General features: G+C 36.1%; 1 protein-coding gene and 1 long non-coding RNA gene across 8 annotated transcripts in view; one reads left to right on the top strand and one right to left on the bottom strand.

Moving 5' to 3' along the window:
• Positions 1-20,327, top strand: part of LOC117175240 (heterogeneous nuclear ribonucleoprotein K) — a 374,225-nt gene that overhangs the window by 168,102 nt on the left and 185,796 nt on the right. For all 7 annotated transcript variants that reach the window (XM_033364916.1, XM_033364913.1, XM_033364918.1 and 4 more), the window contains one exon: positions 3,384-3,427. In XM_033364916.1, the coding sequence (XP_033220807.1) occupies positions 3,384-3,427 (44 nt within the window). The remainder of the gene's footprint in view (positions 1-3,383; positions 3,428-20,327) is intronic.
• LOC117175243 overlaps positions 1-20,327 on the bottom strand; it is a 225,958-nt gene that overhangs the window by 204,262 nt on the left and 1,369 nt on the right. The gene's annotated exons all lie outside the window — the stretch shown is intronic.

Raw genomic sequence — 20,327 nt, 5'->3', positions numbered from 1 at the left:
TTCCTTTACAGACTGTAACCACCTATCTCACGGTTGTGAGACGTGGTTATGGCTGAAATTTTACCGCGATTTCGCTGGAAGCGGGTGCAGTTTTTCAGATTATAACCCGCTCCCGGCGAAATCCTGCGGTTGTCCTTATGACATATTTTTAATTATATATATATATATATATAATTAAAATTAAACTTTGGTCTTCAATATTTGGTAATAAAATGTTTTCATGCATAAACTTAGTATTTGTGTGTCGTGCCGCGCTCTTTCTCTCTGTCTTCGTCGTTTTTCAGTTTTCTTCGTGTTTGTAGGATTACGAAGTGATTTATTCCTCGCGATCAGCCAGCTCATCCATAACCAACGGAACGTGATGACCACACCACACAGAGCCAATTAAACCTTTTTAAGAAGTGCACGTTTTATAATTAAGTATTTTCATAAGACCATGATGCCAATGAAAAATTTTTTCAAACAAATTTAATTATTGGGTAAATTAAATCCGACATCTTTAAATAAAACAGTAAAGATGTCACTGAACATTATCAAGTATTTTAGAATTATTTTTTATGTCAAAAAAATATTTTATCTCGTAAAAATTCGTTAATTTTATTTTAATGTTTACACGATCATAACACTCAACTGCGACCTGAAACTTAATTTATCCGCGAAAATCCAGTTCTCGACCGTTTTCATGAAAATCAATGAAAACATCAAAAATATGATTGTTGCCACTATTTGGAATAATCATAAAAATAACACAAGGCTGAAATTTACTGAAATTCGTTTGTTCTTAGACCATACCGTCTAGAAGTTATATACAAAAATACAGCTAATTTAGAATTAATACGGAATGGAAGCCCTGCTTTGACTGGTCTACTATAATTGCCAGACTTATAAAAATTTTGGTGATGCACGTAGATTAATTTTTTTTTTAACAGGGGTCTATTAAACGTAAGTTATCACCAAGATATCGTTACTTAAAGAGCTTACAAATTTGGAGACGTTTAAGACTTATAAAAGAAAGAAAATTGACATGCACGAAAATATTTAATCTATAGAAATAAGATTTTCTTTAAGAACATTTTGTTAAGGTGCAAGTTAAAGATGTTCATCAATCCGAACCAATTTAATTATATTTTTTGAGGGTCCTAATTAGGGAGGGCGGTTCAAAAGATCATCAACTTTCAGAAAATTACGATCCACCTGGATATTTTTTTTCCTAATTATCAAAAAACCGAGATTTTTGGGTAAATCTTTAATAGAGAATACATTTAAAATTAATAGAAATTAGTGCTTTCAAATATAGGCCTCTGAATTCGTCTTGGTTTCATCTATAATTTGAGATGATTTATAAACAATAATAATCTGCACATATAAACATTAATTTGAAAAATATATGCGACGTGCTCAGAGAAAAGGGACCTAATTCTGAAAAAATCTATTTTCAGGTTTTGATGTTATTGCACAGTTTATAAGTTTCGGTTTTATGTGGCGTTATAAAAATTCGTTTGTCTGCTAAATTAACTTCCATAATTATGTAATTGGAAAAGTTTGGCTGCAGTTTTGGCCGGCAAAGTTTAGCTTTGCAGAGTTAGGTCCTTCTTCTGGGAGTGTATCGCGTATAAAGTGAAGTATTATTATCCCTCAAATCTACCAATACTTTCGTATTTCTCTATTAAATATGCATAATTTTCATGTGTCAAATATTTCACTTTAACTTTTTTGAACAGATTCGATTTCCTCAACCAATCAGATATGAGATAAAGAGCGAGGGGAGATAGATTTTTTATGTGGTGCGGGACCTTATCTAACGCGAATCTCAGTCTCAGACTTTCGTGATAAGTGGTAGGTGACTGTACCCCAACATTGACATTTCTTGACTTGTTTAAATAACGGGAAATTCAAAAGGGATCGAAAGTTTTAAAAAAATGTTCTTTAACACATGCATTAAAAATAACGTAGAAAATATCGTACGTACCACGTGAGGGAGCACCACTTCGGTCTCAGGACGCCATTTTGTCCTAAAACTCATTGTGCAAACGTCGCGCTAGATGAAAAACGCCTTTTTGACTTCCTAGATTCATAATATACTATACTTTTTCCAAAGCTCACGCTCCGAAACGTAAACAAAATTAGTTCAATTTCAATAAAATCAAGCAGATAACCAGTACTGTATTCTGGGGTGCACTTGTTTGTGAATTCGTTACGAATTCTCTTGAATTCTTGAGTTCAGGTGTATATAATTATTGAATTTGGTTCTTAAACGCTCAAATAAAACTACAAAGAATATTGATTTTTTCCCCAAAGATTCGAAAACGTATTCTGCAAATTTGTTTCAGGTTAAAAAAAAAACTGTTCATGTATTCTTATGTATTTCGAGTACTCGGCTATCTGCGATGCGTCGATGTAAATGCTTGTCAGCTTATTACTCCGGTGTACATTTTTTGTATTCGTCAAGTTTCAATGTAAAAAAACAGTTGCTTCTCTGATGTTTATAATTGATTTATAAATAATTTGACAAACATTTACGGTACGTGCGAAGTCACTTATGCGTCAAAGGTAGAAGGTTAGTTTTATTTTAATCTTAATTATGAAAATGTAGAAACAAATACATTTCAGGAACTCGAATCTTGCGAAATAGATTTGATAAAGCCTTATGTTTAACACTTGACATCAGATTTATTTAGATATAATATTGCATTGAGAGAGAAAGCGAAGTTTTCCTCAGTTAATTTGTTTCTAGATGGTTGCTTTAATTTTTAATTGAATTAAGAATGAACGAATTAACTTCGAAAAGCTTCGCCGAACTATTATTTTTAAGTGAGTTCTGTTTATTTTTTGTCACTAGGATTTTCAGTTGTTTGGGTGGCGAGCGAGATTTTTAGTTTAATGTTTTATGTGATTTCGTAAATAATCAATTGTAGTTTTTTGGTTAAAATTCAGTTGTTAAGTTTTTTGTTTAAATTGTAATCATACATTTTTAAATTCATAAATATTGTTTCTGAATAAAGTAGTTTCTATTGGAGGTTTCTGTTATAATATGGAATTAAGTGTATGAAGATTTAAAAATGTCTCGCTTGCTAAATTATACTGATCATTTTTTCAATAATGAAAAAGGGTGGGTTAAGGAGTTTTGAAGAAGGGTTGGTAGTGGGTAAAGGTGTTTAATCAGTTAATTGAGAGATAAGAGACGTGGTCTAATTTGGTTGATGGTTTGTGCCCTGCTCCCGCCCCTGCCCCGGCGTTGCCCCCCTGGTTGTCCTGGCGTAATCCTGGCGTTGCCCTGCTCGGAACGACGGACCCCAACTTGATCGGATTATGGACCACCCTCCAACAATCGACAACAACTACCAACCACCACCAATGAACCAACCACCACCACGGCCCGACAGTACAAAGCCTCAATCACTGTACCCGATTGCCCCGGACCCGAACGGTAATACCAACACCACTACTTAATGTCTAATACTTTGTCTCTAATTACAATACCATACGGTGCCATTATATAATTTTGCTAACCTAATTTATTTCTCTTCTTTCTTTACGTTATCTCTAAATCACTTTCTTTCTCCTATCCTCATTAGCTGCCTTGCCCCCCCCCCCCTATCTCTGCCTGTCGATATAGTCCTAATATGCGGTTTATGCGGTTATTCAACCAGATGACTGCATTACTCACCTATGTGCCTTTCGTCTTTCTGTCTATTTTAACTGCCTGCTTGTCCATTTACAGTTAACACCTCACAAGACCTTAAGACCAAGTCCCCTCGACATCTGATCACAGTCCTCGACCTTCGAACCGTGCAACTCAAATAATCTCTTCTCTCGTAGAGATCCTCCTATCCAACCAACTAATCTCGATCTGCATCGTGAAGGCATTATTTTCACTTTATCTCACTTTCAAACTTGATTTTTTTCATTAATCTGAGTAATGCGACCCTCCACACTTAACTTTACATCTGTTATTGACGGTTGAAGCACGACACTTTTTTATTTTATTTTTTATTTTGGCTTTTGCATTTTATTTTTTTAAGCATACTTTTTCAAGTATTATTCATTTTCAGGCATTTGGTTCGCGATCAACATGACCTAACTTGTACATGAGAGTTACCCGGTTTGACTTCTTTTCTTGTTCTTTTATTATTATTATTTCTACCACATTTTATGTTGTTTAGTTTTTTTATCAGCTTACTTCTGCTAAACAAATTACGTCCGAACTTTTCTGGCCATGTCCCACACCACCCAGCACTGCGAGAGAGTCGTGAAAATTCTGGGTTCCTGCCTTCCTCAGATTAAAAGAATATGTATGTACATTGTGCATTCTATGTACTATGTACCTATTTCATTATTATGTGTACTCTGGCGATCACTCGGTTCTAAGAAACATGTTTTACAGATTAAGCGGATACCTGAGGAGCAATATCAACGTCCAATACGATACTATTGTTCATTTACGTACTATGCCATATACTTATGGTAGCCGCTGGAACGGGAGTGACATTTTTTACATGGATTTTCTCGATTTTTAATACAGAGTCCTGCAAGGGCCGAGTGAACTCAGAAATGTCCAGTTCAGGGGTCCTGGACCGGGATTTCTTTGACAGCTCGTTTATGAAACAAGAAACTGTAAACCAAAGCCCATCTGGGCCCAGCCCATTCCATATGTACGCAAAAATGAAGGTAACGGGCCTGGCCGGGCTGAGGTAACTATAGGCCAGGCTGGTGCTTTTGTTTAAAAAACGAACTGACAAAATGCAATTATGCAATTTCGAATAGCGATTGAAACCCTTAAGCTTGGACCCTATTTTACACATTTTTTAAAGGTATGTGTCCATCAAATTCAGAACTCCTGGATAACGAGCTTTGATGATACATAAACAGACTTGCTGCTACAGAAGCTTGCGAACTTTGGCATTCGACGTCGAAAATGGGGAAAGTCTCATTTCAAAGGAGTGTCATAAGAATCTTTTCGTGCGTAGAGTTATCGCAACCTTCAACTATATTAAGGGCCTCCTAAAACATTATAAAGATAATTTATTTAACGGTCGCGATTTTAAATACTACCCTCCGGAATGAGTGAGAATCGCGATTCTTCATGACGAAACTGTATCCCAGTACGCCGCTCAAATACAGAATCTTGTACGTGGTATCTTATTTTGCCTCGCCGGTACTGATCGGGAAGAGCATTGTGATGCTTTATTTGACGTGATTCACTTGAAGGGATGTTTCCTGGACGATTTATCTCCAGAAATTGGCACATCTGATTGGGAAAGGGCACACGAGGGTACTAGAGAAATAAAAGAGCTGTATTTTCGAATGTAGGACGAACTGTAGCTCCAATCGATGTTTAGTTCTTTTAAAATGTAGCCACATGTCAGGGAAGTCCGGGAAATTCCAGGGGCAAAAAGTTTGCCAGGGAAATGAAGTAGCTGTCAGGGAAAATAGAAATTGATATGGTTTTTATATTATTTTGGAAGCTCTTCCTAATATGAATATCAATATTTTTATTTCTAGTTATTTATTGGTTTTTTGGATACATGCTATTTACTCAATTAATCAGGCCAGACAACTAAGCGGCGCCACTAACGAATAGTCAATTATCATATAATGCATTTTTTTTTTGTTATTTTTTACACACAAATTTCTTAGTTGTATTTTCGCAAAAAAACAGGACGGAACTAGATTGCCTTCAACTCAGCGGCGACCTCTATAAAAATTATTAAATTAAAAAAAAAAACTGACCAGGTTAGATATTTTTGCTATCTTTTTGCTTTACAATGTTCAATGGATCGCTTTTGTAAAATTAACCCTTATTTTAAAAAATTACCGCCTGTGCTGCAAAAACGTATTAAAAAAAAGAAACTATCTAGATGGGAAATACTTATTAAATATTAACACGGTATTTTTAAAGCATAACTGAGGAGCAAAATTATTCTTCAACCCTAGTCGTTACAAAAACAACCCCCGTATTTGTATCCGAATTCAAAAGCTGCACTCTGATGCCAAACATTGTATACATTAACTGTTGGGATTGTTGTGCTCTTGATTTGTGTGCCGTCTATGTGTGTATATTCAAAAAATATCACTTACCTTTTTCGAGTCATTTTTTAATGCCTTTAAACAACTTCCAGCACAACAATTCTTAATGAAAGAAATCTATTTTTATATAACGAACGATCTAATTTTTCAAAACGATTGCAAAGTTTTTGAGAGAAGACTTTTTCTAAAATAATTTCAAAACCCTAAAAGCACTCGTATGACTAGGGATACTGGGGATCTACATGTTTGTTGTAAAATACATTTTGAATTTTATATTTCTAATAACCTATGAGAACCATTTGCCTAAATCACATTTACAAAAAAATGCATCCCATTCTGCACATAATTGTCACGTAATACCAAGCAAATTAAGAATAACTTTACGTTAAGGGCCGTTTTTTGGGGTTAATAAAACTTGGTCATATACAGCATTGAGTCTATCAAAAAATCAAGTAACCGATCTACCTGGATAAGGTTGAACATGTATGGGTTTCAATAATGCAGGTGTTCAGAAATGTACATAGTCTACCACCAAATTCAGGCGAATTTCACGAAAAGGGTAGTTTTCTGGAGATACTATAACTTGATTCCTTACAGCATTCAGTCGATAAAAAAATCATGTAACCGATCTACCTGGATAAGGTCGAACTAGTATGGGTCTCACTAAGGTAAAGTGTCCAAAAATCGACATAGTCTACCACCAATCAAATTCAGACCAATTGCACGACTAGGGTATTTTTGGAAGGATGCTTGATGAATTTCATACCTTAGAGCAGGCCTGTTCAGAGACGGGAGTACGACTCAAACACCACATGTTTGAGCTTTGAGAATCGTCATAAGTGTACGAAAAGCAATTTGGTACTTTAACTCCACCACTAACTACCACTCACCGCAGATAAGTTTTGAAGTAGGTGCTTTAGGGCGACTATTTTGAAATGCAATATTTTTATTTTAATGCTGTAAAATGCAACTCGAACGAAAGAGAAATGTTAACTGATATCCTGAGCTGGAAAAATTATATCTTTTTACGACAGGAATATGATTTTATCAAAATTGCAAAAATTTAAAATATGAATAGAAAATATATTATTAAATTTTACTTTACAATAATAAATAAAGTAAATGTATAAGCAAAATAAAATAGGCTTTAATTAGGTGTGTTGAGAGACTTTAAATAGGTGTGTTGCAAGATCCTGATTTCAAATAATTTAGACAATTTCTTTGTAAAGTGTAAGCTAATACTAAAAAAGTGTTGAAATCATTTCCCTTCAAGATTGATAAAACTTGATTAATTGAATGTGAATTTATTTCAATACAGTAATATATAATATTGTAGATAATGTAATTGCCTCTTTTATTTCGTATTATAGGGGAATTATATAGTTCAATAAAAGAGGCCTTGAAATTCTCAATAAACTTGTTAAAGTTGAGTATAGAGACTGGTGTTAGAACTCAAGCATGTGATGATTGAGTCGAACTCTCCTCTCTGGACAGGCCTGCCTTAGAGCAGTGGTCGGCAAACTTTTTGTCTACTTTCCAGGTAAGGCCAGGTTTGACCCACGAAATTTTTTTCGCCTGCCGCGCTTTGCTCGTCAACTCTACGTTTTTCCTGAGATGGGTTGGTGTTCCTCGGCAGGAGTTCATTGTTAGACGGGATACTCAATGTGAATAAAAAGCTACAAATGAATTTTGTTTTAAATTCTCATATTAGATATTTATAAGTATGGAATTCGAAATCGGTGACTTTTTTGCGATTGAATATTTCTAAACTTGCACTTGGGAAGTTAAAAATCAATGATTTGATGGAATATAATGAAAACATTGATTGCATTGAAGCATTGATTTTTAGAATTTCAAGACGCTTTTCAGATCCCTTGAGATCGCAAGAATTCACAGGTTTTAAATTTCGAGGTTTCAGAAAGCTAATTTTGAAATTAAGTTTCGATAGATTCAGAGTCGAAAACATTCTCAAAGGTCTTCTCATTGAATTTAGCAATATTTCATGTTAGGGGTGGTTTCCTGGGGTAGTTAGAACATGAATCTTGACTTTTCACAAGTTCGAATCTTGAATATTTATTAGCAGAAACACCATGACCCTGTATTTCAAAAAGGTACAAATTCGGCGATTTGGTATTATGTCGTAATTATGTACAGAATGGGTTGCATTTTTTAAAATTTGATTTGGCAAAGTGGTTCTCATAGGTTATTAGACAGATAAAAGTCAAAATGTATTTTACAACATACATGTAGATCCCCAGTATCCCTAGTCACCTAAGTTCTTTTTAGGGTTTTAAAATTATTATAGAAAAAGTCTGCTCTGTAAAAATTTGCAATCGTTCTGAAAATTTATATTGTTCGTAATATGAAAATGGACTTTTCTCGTTAAGGGCATGTGATACTTCGTCGTTTGCTCAATCGGGTACAGTTCCCCAGGCTTTTTTTTTTCTACAAAAATAAAATTTTTTAAAAATTGAATTCGGAAATGCTATAAAATATCATAATGGACTTCCACGAACTCTTTTTTGAGGGATAGTAACAAAAAAATTGATTGTGCTAAATACAAGTTTTATGCATGTGCATTATTTTGAGGTTACGTCTTTTTTCATCTCTGCCTTTCTGATAATTGGAAATTATTGATGAAATAAACTTGTTTGATAGTCTACAAACAAGGTTAGTTTCAGGACATTAGTTAATATGTGACGTGCGCCGAAGAAAGGGGGCTTACTCTGAAAAGTGCGATTTTTCAGGGGGAGCGATCGAATTGGACCCGATAGACGGTGACTTAAGAGGGAAAGAGGCCTACGAAATTTTCCCTTTAAACTTACTACTACATTCTCACGCATATAGCAGCGTCGTACATGCGGTTAATGGACGGGGTATAGATGAGACGCGGAGACGTAGTGGTAAGTGGTGGGAGTTATTTCACGGGATTTCGATCTCTTGAGCGAAAGCCAGATTGTTCGTGTACCTAACAACTCGATTATTAGCAATAATAACGCTCGGAATTTTTTTCCGATGGTTTCATTAAAAGAGGAATTTAAAAACTATCTAAAGGTATAAAAACCGCTATTTAGAATTTTTAGAGTAAGTCCCCTTTCTTCGGCTCGGGACTAACGCTCGGGAGAATTGTAACACACATAACCTCGATATACACGCACACGTTTTTAGCAAAATCAAGTTTTTCCGGAAATAACCCAAAAAAATGTGCAGAGACGTTCATTAGCATGTTCGATAACATTCCCCAGATTTTGAAGACAAAATATTTATTATTTTAGAAAAAAAGCCGGGGAACCTCGAACTGGTAAAATCGATAATTTTCTGGGCATCACATGTCCTTAAGGCCATGTGATGAGTGTAACAGCTGATCAAGTCAGCCCTCAGGTCAATATTTTTTCACCCATATTGAAAAATAAAAGTTTAAATAACAAAGAAATTTTTTCGGGAAATGTTATTAAATATTAAAGGATCGTTTGTGGCCTTGCAAAGAGTTGGAGGAAGAAAAAAGTTTATTTATGCAGATAATGATTATCGACAGACACATATAGGTTTTACAGCAGAAGTTTGACTTTTAACTTTCTCTGACGGTAATCATGCAATCTGTTTTACACACAGACTTCTAGAAGTTCGAAGTTGTCTACTCGCTACGCTAGTGCTGCTTTGACACAGATGATACCAGACTGATACGTATGTCAGACCAAATATGTTTATTTGCATTTCAAGTGCAAACATTAGTTTTTTTATTATTGGTGCATAATGTTCGTGAACGATTTTTGTTGTTTTGTCCCACTTTGATAAATATAAACTTCATAACTAGCCCATTGACAACATTGAAAATTGCTCGCAGGGTTTGACGACAGCACGGTCGGTATTTCTCCAAATTAGAGATTAAAAAAAAAACTTTTTTCGCTATTCTAATTATTTAGGACCAGAGACAAATTCTTGCATGTCTTTTATCGTGCCAAATTTTTAACACGATATCTCATTCCATGTGGACGTAAGTTGGGAAAGAAAACTTCACATAGACATAGACTGGAAAATAATGTTGATAAAAGATATTGTAATTTTAGCTTATACGTTACTCGTTTATTTTTGTAACGATTAGGACTGAGAAATCATTATGCTTAAAAATACCATGTTACTATTGCATTACCATGTTGCTATTTGTAATTTGACATTGTAAAGCAAAAAAATAGCAGAAAAATCTAACCGTTATTTTTTGAAATTTAATTATTTTTGTAGAGGGGGCCGGAGTTGACGGCAGGCTAGCGCCGTCCTGTTTTTCGGAAACTAATAGAGTATATGAAATAGTATGTTACATTCCTAGTAATGCATATTGATTTTCATAGCAAATCTATTGAAAATTCGAGTTGAGACTCTACCTATAGTAGTGTAGACGCTACCTATCTGCTTGTTTACTCTAGAGCTAAAAAAAGTTTCAACCCTAGAGATGTAAATACAGTGTTTCAGCCCGCTCTACACGTACCGAAACATTATATGACATTTTGTTTTTCGTTAGTGCCACCGTTGAGTTGTCTGACCTTAATTAATCCATACTTCCATGTGTAGCGCATTTTTATGGCTTGTTTTACTGTTTTGCTTGGAACATTATTGAAATCTTATTCGCATTTGTAATACTTTTCCGTCAGGGAAATTGGAAAATTCAATCTCGTGGCCACCCTGTTTAAGACTTGGGGCGAGCTCTGCCAATTAAAACTGTTTTTTTTTGCGTTTGAATTTTCCTCAAGAAGCCGTTTATGAGTGCATTTTTTCCACTTTTACGGCAATACAATAGTTTACTTCTATATTTTTAGGCTTTTTTTGAGGCGAATCGATGTACCTATTTATGAACCATCCATGACCTTTTATGATTAATATGACCTTTTATGCATAAATTACGTAAATTTATTCGGCGGAGGGGGGGCAACGATTTTTGCATTTTGTCTTACATTAGGGGTGCATGGTCAACAACGAATAAGGTTGCGAATAACTAAAAATCCAAAGTAAAACAGTGTTTTATAACTTTTATATGGAAACAGCTGCTTATTAATGCGATCTAGTATGGGAATTTTCAAACATTTCTGGAGATTAGGTATTTCAGGTTAGGTGGGGAAAATCCAACGTGTCTTAAGGCCAAGGGGCAAACAGTAATACCAGTTGTATGTGAAGAAACATTTTCGAACAGCTGTTTAGTTAATTAATAAAATACACTTAAAGTGTCTTACAAAGGGGAAACGTGGTTGGAAATTAAGGAAAAAGTTTACGTAATTTATGCACGGCACCTTCAGAAGGTCTCGTCTATTTTTCGCAAAAGTACCCTTCAGAATGGCGAAATGCAAGAGATAGTGACAATAATGTGAGGCAAAAGATGAGTGGGCTCATCTTGTTGCCCTGAAGGACACCTCTCCGAAAGGTGACCTTTTTAGTTGTCAAACCAGATTTTCCAAGTGAGATAATAAATCTGGTTTTCCCAAGCGGCATTAATCTCTTTATTCACCTCACGATTTAGGGATGAACCTTTAAGCTTTCCAAAAGACAAATGAAAAGTCTATGGGAGGTCGAATCGTCAGCTTTCTGGTAATCAATTCAGGCCATCGGTAGGTCACGTTGGTAGGATTTTGCATCTTTGGAACTTTCATCAATGAGCAAGTTCTCCCGACGTCTTGCTAGGCCTTTCTTTAAGCCCTTTAACTTTAAATATGAGGTGAAAATATGGGCCAGAGGCTGATGGGCGGAAGGAAACTTCTTCCACCAGAAGGTCTTGATACCATCTGGTCCGGGAGCGAAATAGTTATTCATACCTCGTAATACTTTTTTCACCTCCTCGGTAGTGACAGTAACTGGAGGGTTTCGGAAAAGTCGAGATGGGTCCGAGAGAAACTGTTTCTTTTCTCTGACCCACCTGTTTATCCGCTCTAGACCTCTCTTACCGTCAGATAGTATCCGCGTTCTCTCAACAATATGCTGTCTTTTGGTCTTATGATCAACCGTTGGTTTTGTTTAATGGTTCGCATCGGCCTAAGCTCTCGCTGCATTATACAAACAGAAATTGATAGTCCAGAGATTGGATTCTGTCTAAAAACGTCCGCGAAGCTCGTTATTTATTTCATCTAAATCTATAGGCTTGAAAGAAAGCTGGATGTTGATATTTCTCCGGGTCATAAAGCATCAGCTCTAGAGTGGTCGGCATTGTTGGCTGACCCATTATCGGAAGCCCTGCGCGTTCTATTGCTTTGAACCGCACTTACTGCAACTATTTTTGGTGTTATCATTGTTGTTCCCACGAGAAGCTAGAGAAAGGTGTTCGTCCATCTTTGTAGAGCGACTCATGCAAGAATAAGGCTGCGTACTCTGAGAAGTCACCCGGTATTCCAGAGTCACTGTTCTAGACACCTCCCCAAGGTGCCATTCAGGTTTCGACACGGTTTTCAAAGGTCTGCTTGGGGTTTAATTCTTTCGGGACCACCCCTGGACAATTGTCCGCAAATGCCTATTAATTTTTGTAACCATTCAGCAGAACCCTTTCTTACATTCAGCAGAAACATTATTGGCACTATCTCTAGCTCTTCCCTATTCCGACGGGTACTTTTGCGGCAAACCTGCAGATCGAAATTACAAGGTAACTCATGTATTTTACATAGACGATCTTTAGGTCTATGCTAAAAACAAAGAGCAACTACGTCTAGCTCTAGGGCTTGTCGAACGATACACTAAGGAAATAGGAATTGAATTTGGGTTAGACAAATGCGCCAAGGTTTATTTGAAGCGAGGAAAACTTAATGGCATCCCTGAAGATCCTGAGCTCGTAGATAGAAGCGCTATACGACACCTTTGCGCTGAAGATTTATACATACCTGGGCGTGCCACAGAGCCGCATTCAGGAGGAAGTGGGCAAAGGAAAAATCACTTACGGGAAAAATGCAGAAGGCGGTCGTCTTGGGATCGCTGCGTGTCCTCGGGTACAGTTTTCCTTGAAAGGCTATTCACTAAGTGAAAATGAGTGGAGTCATTTGTAACTCAGAACTTATTCTCCGAAATCAAGGCAAATCTTCGAAGATCCGACAGATCATAAGAAATCCTTCCAACCGTTGTGGAAGCTTAGCGGTCGGTCGCTTGCTTAGCCACACGACCTTTTTCATTGTTCGCCGATTAGGTACGGTTTACCGGTTTTGCCGAATTGACCGAAAAATCATTTAAAAACTCTTTCAGTATTCTTTCAACTCATTCTGAACTCTTTCCGATCTTCACGTATTCTCTGAATTCATTCGTATTCTCGGCGTACTCTCTCCACTCTTACCGTATTCTTTCCATTCTCGCTAACTCTGACGCGCTCTGACTCGTTCCGCTCCACTCTTTGAGTCAAGATCGCGCACTCTACGAAATCCCGGTATTCCTTCATTCGTCGTAACTCAGTGAATAGCCTCTTGGTTTTCCCGGCTTTTTTCCCACAAAAATAACCTATTTGAAAACTGAATTCGGAGATGCTATCATAGCGGAGTCCCTGGACTCTTTTTTGATGAATGATTGGCCTCAAAAAATGAACAGATCTTTTGGGAAGGAATCCATGCATTGCCAGAAAGATGGGGAAAAGTTGTAGAAAAGGATGGTCCGGTGAATACGGCGGGTGGAGTAGGATGTCCCATTTAATGTTTTCCAAATAGTTTTGAACTGATTTCGCAACATGAGGCCGTGCATTGTTAAGTTGAAAAATTACTTTCTTGTATCTTTGCGGGTATTCTGCTCGGTTTTCCTTGATTTCTTTGTTTAATTTAATTAATTGGTGTTGTTACCGTTAGTCAGTAATCGTTAAACCAGGTTTCAGCAATTCTTAATACACAGCTCCCCTATTGTTCCACCAAATACACAGCAAAGCCTTCTTTCCAATGTATATTGCGCACTGGTTGTGACGTTGAAGGCTGACCTGGGACTACCCATGATTTTTTTCACTTTGGGTTGTCAAAATAGATCCATTTTTCATCACCTGTCACAATTCGATGCAAGAAACATTTTTTTTTTGTGTCTGGCTAGCAGAATTTCACAAATGGTTTTTCGCCTTTCAATGTCTCTGTCTTTCAATTGATATGGAACCCATTTCCCTACCTTCCGGACCATTCTTAATGCGTGTAGAAGTTCGGAAATGGTGGATTGGGCAACATTCAATGCAATTTGCCATTCGTTCACAAGTTTTTTGGGTTAAAACATTTTCCCCGTAAGCTTCAACCAATAACACAGTCACACAAAAAAAAGTGTGCGGATCTGGTAACAAGACACAAGTATTCCTATGGATTTTGGGGCGCTGAATTCAAATTCGGTATCAAAAATCACCCATCACATCATGGTTGGGCCATAACCTCAAAAAATGACGAAAAATCATGCACTGATGTAAATAAATTTCAAAATAATGCCAGTGATGCAAATTTTCACTTTAAAAACATGTCGACAACTGTGAAGGATCAACCCTTGTCTGATATCAACTTATTTAACATAACTTTATCCAACAGAACCTGACCTCGCCTAACCTGAATTAACAGAAATTTATTGAACTACACGTAAAGCTCTGGAAGCATATTTTCCCAGTAGCAACTGCATCGAATGGGTCACCTCGAGCCTAACCTAGAAATAAATCTAACCTAGCCTAACCTAACCTCACGAAACACAATTAAACTGATTGTGTTGTCCCGTTGTGTTTGCGGTACCGTTTGAATCGGCTTGGGCTTAACCTGCAAAGAGGTCAAACCTATCCTAACCTTAAAAAACCTAACTTAACTTCACGTAACACAATTAAACTCATTTTGTTGTCCCGTTGTGTTTGCGGTACCGTTTCATTCAGCTTCGGCTTAACCTACATAGAGGTTTAACCTATCCTAACCTAACAAAACCTAACCTAACCTAGCCGAATGAAATTCAACCACACGTGTAGTTATGTAAGCGTACGGTTTCAGTCTTAAATGTGTGCTATATTTAATAGGTTAACTCGATCTTAACCTACAAATGAATCTAACTTAACAGAACCTAACGAAATTTTGCTTAACGCAACACAACTTAACTTAAGTGTTCCCTTTGTAACACAATAAAATTCATTTCATTGTACTACCGGTGGTTAAAAATTTAGACGCACATTACTCATTTGAAGAAACTTAGAACTACAAGTAGAATTGACCCCATTTCAATTAACCTGACAATGTTTGTATCATTTAAAATGTAGAACTGTAACTTAAACATGCAAATGAATAAGAGTCTTATTCAAAAATTTTTTCTCTGCTTTTCTTAATCTTAAGGGATATATTTATACTATCTTTCGTGTTTGCATTTTATCTTGCTTTTTATCGTAATTAAATTGATTTATAGACCTACTTCAGTCTGCTATAACTGTTTTTAGTTTCTTATCATTTTCGCAACAATATTCTCATATTCTGGACTTTTTTTGTTACCGAGGAAATTTGCGTTTACTGCTTTAAAACTTTCCCAAGCGTCCATTTCAATTTTCGTCATGTGGCTCACGAAATTAGTATTTCTTGTCAATATTCGAATCTGTGGTTCATCAAAGACTCCTTCAAGTAAAATTTTTTCTGGATCATCGAGACTTTGGTTGATGATATTATGAGAGCCAGGTTTGAATGAATCTCTTAAAGGCCAATGTTTTTTGCTGTAATGCTTGGCTCGATCTATGCTATTCCACAGGCATATAAAGCATGGCTCTCTCGTGAAACCCGATTGTTGGCCTAATATCATTTTTATGATTTTGAGATCACCACATATTTGCCATTTGTGATTCGTGTAATTATATTTTTCAAGAAGCATTTTAACATTGTTATATTCTTCTTTGTTGACCGTTGAGTGAGCTATAGGGATATGAGCGTAAGTATTCGTGTTATGCAGTAAAACAGCCTTAATGCTGCGTTTTGAAGAATCAATGAAAAGTCGCCATTAATCGTCTCTGTACACATTTTTCTTCAAGTTGTTCATTAGTCCATTAACGTCAGTGCAGTACACTAAAGACGTCTCTTCGTCTTTAACGAAAAACTTTCTGAATTCTTTGTCCCTGTCGCGATAGAATGAAACTTTTGTTTTTGGCTCTAGAAGATTTCTTCTTTTTAGAAATGAAGCGGCAAATTCAGCGCCATCTTTCGGTAATCCAAGATCTCTAATAAAATCATTCAGTTCTAGATGCGACACTAATATTGGAACCTTCAATTTCATTTTATGCACGCCATATTCGTCATCTTGTTCGTCATTTCCATCGAAATCATCAGAACTATTTTCTGTTCGATCACTGGTTTCACTACCGTCTCCATGACGTTGACTTTCAACTTCCATTCTATCATCTTCTAAAGCGCTTAAATCAGTCGGGCGTGCATTTTTATTGATTTTATTTGCTCTTGTGACTGTGCACACATTAATTTACGTAATGTTATTTTTATTTTTGGCGTTGAACCCTTTGACGGAATTCATGCAAAAGTAGCAGTCCTTCGCAATAACGGGTTTTTCCCATGTGGTTGGTGTAGAGTACTTGCGGTACTTTTCGTTGTTTGAATTTTTTAGACGATACTACATAAGTCTGCATGAATTTCAAATGACGTGAGGAACCCATTTTGTTTCTTGGTGCAGCAATTTACGGTCAAAACACTTTTCGTAAAGACTTTTCACTTCCTCGTCGATTGATTTTCGCAAACTCCTCACTTCATATTTACTGCAAATGTAACATAATGAATCTGAGCTATTCCTGCAGACATGCGATTGAGGAATGCTCGCGGTTTTTTTCCTTGTAGCATGAGATTCTACAACAACCAAGTGATCCATTGATGAAGAGCTACGGTTGCATGATGACGACGTCGGAGAGCCCGCTTTCCCACCCTGACCAGACGCTGATACTGGGGTTTTTCCCTGCATCGTAATACACTTTTTACCTGTGTCTGCCATGACGGCATGAACGCCGTTTACCCAGGGGCTCAGCCAATGTGGATCCGTTCCCCACCGTCACCACGTGGAGGTGCCCTGGTTACAGACACAGGCGAATAATGCTAGCAACAAGCGGTTACGAAACTCCAGACATTTACTGCTATTAATGTCAAAATATGAAAGTACGCAAGAACAGGGTTGCCAGCGTAATCGGTTAGGTCAGGTTTTGTTAGGTTAGGATAGGTTAAACCTCTATGTAGGTTAGCCGAAGCTGAATGAAACGTACCGCAAACACAACGGGACAACACAATCAGTTTAATTGTGTTTCGTGAGGTTAGGTTAGGCTAGGTTAGATTTATTTCTAGGTTAGGCTCGAGTTGACCCATTCGATGTAGCACACATTTGCTACTGGGAAAATATGTTTCCAGAGCTTTACGTGTAGTTCAATAAATTTCTGTAATTCAGGTTAGGTGAGGTCAGGTTCTGTTGGGTAAAGTTATGTTAAATGAGTTGATATCAGACAAGGGTTGATCCTTCACAGTTGTCGACATGTTTTTGAAGTGAAAAATTGCATCACTGGCATTATTTTGAAATTTATTTGCCTCAGTGCATGATTTTTCGTCATTTTTTGAAGTTAAAGCTCAACCATGACGTGATGTGTAATTTTTGAGACCGAATTTGAATTCAGCGCCCCAAAATCCATAGGAATACGTGTGTCTTGTTACCAGATCCGCACACTTCTTTTTGAGTGGCTGTGTAATCAATAACTTTCAGCAGCCGTTTTCTTCAAATGAGAGAATATTATTAAACTTCTCCGCAAATCGGCTTTTTCAGGTACGTAATTCGACATTCTCAAAGCTTTCAAAAATATGTTCTTTGCACAATGACAATCCAGAACAAACTGACATTTGTTGACGTATGTCGAACCTTCGAAACGCCATAGACGCCATGCGTCTATACCAACAAACGTATTAGTAACGCCATCTCTTAGCAACATCGACATTATTAACCTCAGGGTGCACGAGAGTTTTGCTGGATCATCGTATTGATTCCGTTCCAGACTGTAAATACCTGTCTCACGGTCGTGAGGCGTGGTTGTGGCTGAAATTTTACCGCGATTTCGCTGGGATGATGAATTAACATAGGTTCAGTGATACGGTGGACCAAGTTGTAAATGAAAGTTCAATTCCCGTATTTAATGTTCTTTATTGTTAAACAAATTTTTTTTAACCCAGTTAGAGGAAAATTCAATTTGTTAAATGCTTCGGTGGTGTGAACCAAGAATTTAATTAACTCATTTAGAGACGATCTCGTATGTTTCGCGGTGAAAATTATTTTGTTTTGTTTGAGAGGTTATGGTTCATAACAGTTTTCAATGACAGCACAAAACAAATCAAGTTTCGTTTGCTTGTTTTGATAGTTTCGAACTGCTTATTTAATGAGAAAAAATGCAAAAAAGTGCCCAAATCAATATAGAAAAGGTTCCTGTACATTCAGCAAGGGAAACCTACGTTACATTTTCGAGAACTGTTGGTTCTCACGCTTCGAGCTCGATAATATATTTATCTCGCGCTTCACGCTCCATAATATATTTACCTCGCACTATGCGCTCGGTTTTTGTATATTCTCCACACCTATGCACATACTTTTTAAAACTAAAGGACGAGGCATGAACAACAGTAATTTAGTTATTTTGAATTCTCTTTTGTTAAAGTTCTTTTAGTATTGGCATTAAAACGAATGTAGTTCCATCGTTTGGTTTAAAAAATGCACATTTCTTAAAAGGAAAACCTTTGGTAATTAAACATTTGTTTGCAACTTCTGCCGTTTTTCCAAAAACTAAATTTGCACATTTAAAATTTTATGTTTACGATTTAAAAGTTACACATGCGGTCTATACAGCAGCTCGACTGTTTTTTAAGTTTAAAATTATATCCATGACCTCAGTGACCCAGAAATTTTTAATTGAATTTTCTACCGAAACTGAAGCAGTTGTTATTATGATAATCTTGTAGGGCATTCAAAATAAACATTTTTCTTCTCTTGACTTTTTTCCATATCGTGCGTTCATTAGCTTCAAATTTTCATTTTCGTGTTTTTTGGAATTTTATAAATTCTGTAACCCTGGCAATTTTTGGTTTTGTGAAAAAAATCATTTGGATAAATTGTTCGTATTTTTAAATACTATGAATATCCGTTCCAAGAATTTTTAAATTTGAAAAAAAGAGGTCTCAAAAATATTAAAAATGCGTTCACTTTTTACATTTTTATTCAAAATGGCTGACTAACGAACTTAATTGTTAGTTTATGACTCGAAAAGAATGTACCAAAAGCCAATCTAATAGATTAATTTTTTCAAAAGTATCTTGCACAGCCAAACATACGTACATACAATACAACAGACAGACCTATTCGTAAAAGCATATTTTTCAGGTAGATGGGGTTTCAAAACGTAAACATTTGACAAAAACTGGGTGGGTCAAATTTGACACAAATCTAATGCTTTCTCTGATAAGAATGTGAAAATTAATTAATTTGTCATGAATAATTTTTTGATAGTGATGAATAGTTTTTTGATAGACAAATTTCTTGTTGACTTATAATGATGTTTTTCAGGATTAAAACACAAACTACACATCGTATCAAAAAGTCAATTCATAACATATTTGTAGATCTTTTTCAAATACACGGTTTTTGTATACTCATCTTTTACCTTATTTTGCATAGTTTAGCCGAAAAGTGAAATTTTTGGTTTTGCATTCTTTTTTAGGCTGTCAAAATTTGAATTTTCGATTTTTCAAGAAAATTCAAAAAGTTGTTATGATACTCTTGTAGGGTATTCAAAAAGTAAAATTTTTCTTTTCTTGACTTTTTTCATATCGTGCATTATCAGGCTTAAAATGTTCATTTTCTTGTGTTTTTTGGAATTTTGTAAACGCTATATCTTTGGTAATAAGGATAAATTGTTCGTCTTTTTGAATACTATGAATATCCGTACAGAGAATTTTTTATTTTTGAAAAAAGTGATCTTAAAAGTATTCAAAATGTGCTCACTTTTTGAATTTTTATCCAAAATGACTGGCTAACGAACTTCACCTTTAGTTTAGCACACTAAAAGAGTGTACCAAAGGTAATCTAATACAATAATTTTTTCACAAGTCATCGTGCTCACAGACAGACAGACACATTCGTAATAACCTGCTGTTCGGATTCAGGGGGTCTCAAAACGTCGATATTTGTCAAAAACTGGGGAGTGGGGGTCAAATTTTACGCAAGTCTAATACATTCTCTGATGAGAATGTTAAAAGTGCACAAATCAACATAGAAAAGATTCCTGTGCATTCAGCAATGAAAGAATCACGTTATATAATCGTCGAAGTCGAAAATTGAAAAATTTGCAAAAA

The sequence above is a fragment of the Belonocnema kinseyi genome, chromosome 6 (genome assembly GCF_010883055.1).
Source record: "Belonocnema kinseyi isolate 2016_QV_RU_SX_M_011 chromosome 6, B_treatae_v1, whole genome shotgun sequence".
Taxonomy (NCBI): domain Eukaryota; kingdom Metazoa; phylum Arthropoda; class Insecta; order Hymenoptera; family Cynipidae; genus Belonocnema; species Belonocnema kinseyi.
This window is presented reverse-complemented; position numbering and strand designations above follow the sequence as displayed.